Source organism: Plectropomus leopardus, chromosome 8 (genome assembly GCF_026936395.1).
Source record: "Plectropomus leopardus strain MGB_pleo_1.0 chromosome 8, ASM2693639v1, whole genome shotgun sequence".
In the NCBI taxonomy this organism is placed as follows: Eukaryota; Metazoa; Chordata; class Actinopteri; order Perciformes; family Serranidae; genus Plectropomus; species Plectropomus leopardus.
The window spans coordinates 6,029,339-6,034,597 of NC_142183.1; the positions used below are offsets into that span (position 1 = coordinate 6,029,339).

General features: G+C 37.7%; 1 protein-coding gene across 2 annotated transcripts in view; it reads right to left on the reverse strand.

The window, feature by feature from the left end:
• Positions 1–5,259, reverse strand: part of afg2a (AAA ATPase AFG2A) — a 141,227-nt gene that overhangs the window by 135,702 nt on the left and 266 nt on the right. The window contains exons 1-5 of one of the 2 annotated variants that reach the window (XM_088080775.1): positions 4,971–5,123; positions 4,343–4,541; positions 2,119–2,240; positions 1,821–1,978; positions 222–280 (exon numbers count right to left, since the gene is read on the reverse strand). In XM_088080775.1, the coding sequence (XP_087936901.1) occupies positions 222–280; positions 1,821–1,978; positions 2,119–2,240; positions 4,343–4,511 (508 nt within the window). In that variant the 5' untranslated portion in view covers positions 4,512–4,541; positions 4,971–5,123. Of the gene's footprint in view, positions 1–221; positions 281–1,820; positions 1,979–2,118; positions 2,241–4,342; positions 4,542–4,970; positions 5,124–5,259 lie in introns of those variants that run through there. The other variant, XM_042492953.2, reaches the window with a different exon arrangement.

Here is a 5,259-nt window from a genome sequence, read left to right on the forward strand (position 1 = left end):
AGACAAACCAAAAGAGTTATTCCAGTCTGGACTACAGCTGAAAATAAACAGCTATTTAAAACCTGGAAAGAAGTATTGCTTTTTTTCCAAATGGGTTAAACATTCATGTCCTGGAATCTAAGGTGCATGGTTGATGGTACACAACCCATCATGGTATAAACTAGAAATTCCAGTATTGTGAAAACACTGCATACAAAAGTGTAACGAAGTGAGTGACTTACCGAGAGACCTCAGGAAGAAATTCTTGAACTCATCTGTCTCTAGCGTTTCATCTTTTGACCTAAATGAAAGTTAGATGCATGTGAGATCAACTATAATAAACTTTACACTTTTGATAATGTTTTTAATCTATTATATAGTATACAGATATATTACACACATCATATGCAATAAATTAACCAGGAAAGCACCCCACTGACATTAAAATCTCTTTTACAAGAGCAGCATCGCAGAGATCACAACATGTTACAATATGAAAAAGATCATCTAAACAGATAAAATCAAAATATGTCATAATATGTTATATAAAAACAGAAGTATGTAGAATATTGAACATGTGCATGATGTGTAATAATAAATAAAAAATAATAAAATCTAGACAACATAAGTATTGATGACACAGTTTAGCATTCGCACTGCAGTTGAGACATAACAACACTAGATGGCAGCCTTTACCTGAGATACACAACATAAAGGCTTTTTCAGAGGTTTAAATTACTTTTCATACTTTAGTACATTTTACATCGACTTTATCACATATGACTCCATCTGCTATTAATGTTGGGATTTAAATTTCTGGCTGCCTATATTCATAGATAAAATAATCTGTGTAGTTTTATGATACTTCTAAGCAAAGTGACAGTGAAAAGTTTGTGATATATGCATATTTAGTCCAGATCATTAACCCTGAGGACCCGCTTTAACACACTCGTATTGCTCTGCGCACAAAATGCACTTTTCAAAATCAAGGTTTAAAAAATATCATTGGTTAATATGATTTTCTACTTTCACTGAGTGCATTTTAACCAACATTGAACTTTATCAGAAATATCAAAGTCATTATTTTCAGAATTTTAACTCTTTAAATGCCACTTTTTTGTCATGATGCCACTATGCTTATAGATTAAAAAGATAAAAGAAACAAACAAAAAAATTATTTATTTTCAATAAAACACATGTAATGTAGATTTTTTTTTCTTCGATGACCACAGCCTGGGACACGTCAGTGATTTTCAGGAACATTGATTATGACGGTGCATGCAGTGGAAATAGCATGTATTTTCTTCATATGCCAAATATGCTAAAAATTACATCATAAGGTGGAAAATAGTAAAACTTTTCTAAGGCAAAGGCCCAAAATGACACCAAAGAATGATACAATGCGTGTTTTTTGTGTGTGTTTTAATTTCTGTGAATGAGTTTCAATGGCACATTTTTTTGCTGTTATCAAATTATCAAAAAAGAGAAACACACATGAAAAAAAAGAAATCGCCACAAGGTCCTTAATGGTTAATGAAAAGGGGCAGACCAATATTTGTAGCACCTCTTTGTATACTGTAACACACTTTCACAGCACCATTACCTACATCTGCCAAAATAAAGCTGAACCAACGCCTCTGTGAAACAGTTTGAACACAAACGGAAAATTACAACCTTCATGATTTCTTACAGCGTTGTTGCGATCTACATTATTTGTCTAAGCTAGGTGTGCCTTATAAATAAGAAACTTTGATAACAAAAAATAGGCATAACAAGAAGCATAGTGTGAATATGACATTTCAATAAATTATTTGCACTCTTAAGAGAGACATAAATGTTACCTGTTGGAGAGAATCACCTCCTCGGCCTGCAGCACGGGGCCTGTCAGTGGGTGCAGCGTCACCTCGTCCCCTGACTTCACTCTGAGGTTATTCTGAGCACATTTCTGAAGACCAACTTTTCCACCAGGAAATGTGGCAACTGGCCAGCCTAAACACACCTTTGAGACAGAATACATGCATGACAACCCAAAACAATATTAGTCACTAAGTATTTTAGTCAGTGGAGCTTTAAAATAACAATACAACTGTTTACAAAATAGCGGAGACACAGAAACTGATGAAGAAGAGAAGACGACACCTCTTGTCCTGCTGGACTTGACAGAAGAACCGGTCTCCCGATGCAAACGCCGGCAGACTTCATTGAATTGAGGCTCATTTGGACTAAAGTGGATCTGCAGCTTTTGGGTGTTTTGTCATCAGCTGTGAGGAAAATAAACAACAATATGAAGTACAAGTCCCACATTCAGACTTCACCTAACCCTTTGAATCTTGAGCTAATTGGCTTGATTTCTTTCAAAAATACAGGAAAAATGCAATGAGCAACTTTAAAAATCTTTATCCTGGACAATTATTGGGGCCGGGGGCCCTTCTGTGCGGAGTTTGCATGTCCTCCCCATGTCTGCGTGGGTTCTCTCCGGGGTCTCCGGCTTCCTCCCACAGTCCAAAGACATGCAGCTCAGGTTGATTGGTGACTCTAAATTGCCCTTAGGTGTGACTGTGAGCGTCTGTCTATATGCGTCGGCCCTGCGATAGTCTGGCGACCTGTCCAGGGTGTACCCCGCCTTCTGCCCCATGACAGCTGGGATTGGCTCCAGCCCCCCCGCGACCCTTACGAGGACAAGCGGTTACAGAAAATGACTGACTGAATTATTGGGGCCGATATTCGGCATTCTGCTGCTTATTTGTATTTCCTTTTTATTTTAATGATTGCAGATAAAATGAATTCAGCATTGGAGGAACTTTTACTTTGTAAAACCTCTGGGGGCTACTTTTCTTTATTCAATTTTTATATAGATTTTCACTTGACTTTATTAAAAAAAAAAACAAATGGGAACTTGCTATATACAATGCTGAAAGTCTCTGTTGTGATTAAACACTTGCTAAAGGCATGTAAAAAAAGTTTTATGTTGGAGTTAATTATATTCCTAATTCTAAATTTTGACGGGAAGATTTTCATTTTTATTGTATAACTGAACATCGGTTCCAAATATGAGTTATTGGTAAGGCTGGGCGATAAAACAAAAACAACATCAATCACAATATAACTTTTCCTCGACTGAAACGTAGTCAATAGATGCATTACAGCCATGTCCGCTCAGTGCTCATTCACCGCCGTTGTCTCCGAGTGTCCGCTCGCTCTCATTCTCTGTCTGTGTTTCTGCCAGTGTCCACTCCGCTCTCATTCTATGCCAGTGTCTCCCCCGATGTCTCCGCTGGTGTCCGCTCTGCTCTTATTCTACGTCAGTGTCTCGACCCGGCCCTGATACTGTCATTTATCAGCATGTTTGCTGCTTACAGTAACAGCTGAACACCGGTGTAAGCAGCCGCTGTCTCCCCTCCCTCCCTCTGCTCCGTGTGTGATGGGGACATGATGAGAGGACATGATGAGAGGACACGCTGGATGCGGTTTGAGTTCAGGTGTAGTGAGTTTCCAGCTCGGTTATGCTAAAGAATAAACTGATATCTGAAGTTTGATTCCTTCCAACAACAAGCAGAACAACATGCAAATATGCAGAGATCACAGCAGAGCCGTTACTTAGGGACTGTTCTGTAGCTGCTGCTTCCTGACGTTTTGGGGAATGTTCCTCTCTATAGTTCCACTAGAACTCAAACACAAAATCATTTTCAGCATTTTTTTTTGTACAATTCAAGTTGACAAGAAGATAAGAGGGGAAAAAAACAAAAATATAAAAATGAAATTGATTTTGCTCTTGAAAATGATTTTCTTATAAAATATTTTTTTTTTGATGAAAACGCACAAATTAAATAAATCTGTACTCATCACATCTCAGCCTTTCATACCCTCAGGTAATAAAAAACACTAAAGGAAATTATCCGTTATCGGTATCTTATCGGCCACGAGAAGCTGGAAATTATCAGTTTATCGGTATCGGTTGAAATAATCATTATCATGCATCACAAGTTATTATATCTTCATATCTCACTTAGGAGTCAGAGGGAACCTTTAAGCTTGACAAAAATAGTGATTCTATGTATATGGTGATAAATATTGATATTAACTGATATGGGGAAAAAAACGTGATAAGACTTTTTCCAATAATTATTCCATTAATTACTAATAATCGGTATCATTATCTACTTGAGTGCAGACACAAAACTATGACACTTTATTTTGTTTAGTTGCCTACAGAGTGCAGCATCTCAGCATCCAGCAGCATCTCTGAGTGCAACAGCGACAATGAATGATCTTCAGTATCATACTGGTTCATTTGCTGAGCGCCTTTACATAACATAACTGTGTCAAAGCATGTTAAACTTGTGTTTATGTTCCAAAGTCTGACCTTTTTCAATGAAATCGATGACAGTGAATGAGTTCAAACTTTTGCAGCTTCCTCCTTCTTGGCCAGATGTCTGCAGGTTGGAGGAGTCAGCTGAGCCCTCCTTCAGTAACAGCGAACTGTCTCCTTCACCTCCTTTCTTCGACTTGCCTTTGTTTTTCTTTGAAGACATTTTAATAGCGTAAATCTCCTCCACGTGAACCTGCAAACATGTGTAAACACGGAGCCGCGTTATAAACTTCCTGGTTAAAGTTTAGTCCCGCCTAATTTTACCGTAAAACCTCGCATATTACTCAATTAAATTTACGGCAGGCGGTGTCGTTTTTGTGTTGATTGCATTGTTGAGCATGTGTAGTGAGAAATGTGGTAACGAAAATACAGCTGACAATTTGAAAATGATTGATTTTAAGTGGGAAAATTAACTACAAGAGCCTGGGACTTACACACCGAAAAACACTTGTGCAAAATCCAATAGAAAAATCCTATAACTTTAGGTTTTCTTTGTTCTACGCAAGCAAAAACAAACAATTCAATACATAAAGTAAATGGCAAACATTGTTACGATTCAGTCTTTAATTCGGCATTCATCTTATATACCACACGGCTTGTCTTTACATTTTTTAACACTTACTTCGGATTTGTTAGCTTCTTTGCTCCAGATGTCATCTTTGAGAAAGCGAGCCAATTAGCCACGGCAAACTGTAGCAATTCATAGTCAGCGTTGTTATTTAACTGGTTTCAAATGATTATTTGAAGAATATTGATAGCCGGATTTTACATAAACCCATGTAAATTATGTCACCGGTTGAGTTAGTACAGTAATTTGCCGTTTACGTGGTGTCTCGCTAAATTGTCAGATATGTGAATGGAGTTTGGCTCAGTACCACACCAGCCCATCGTGTTCTGTTGCTAGCTAGCCC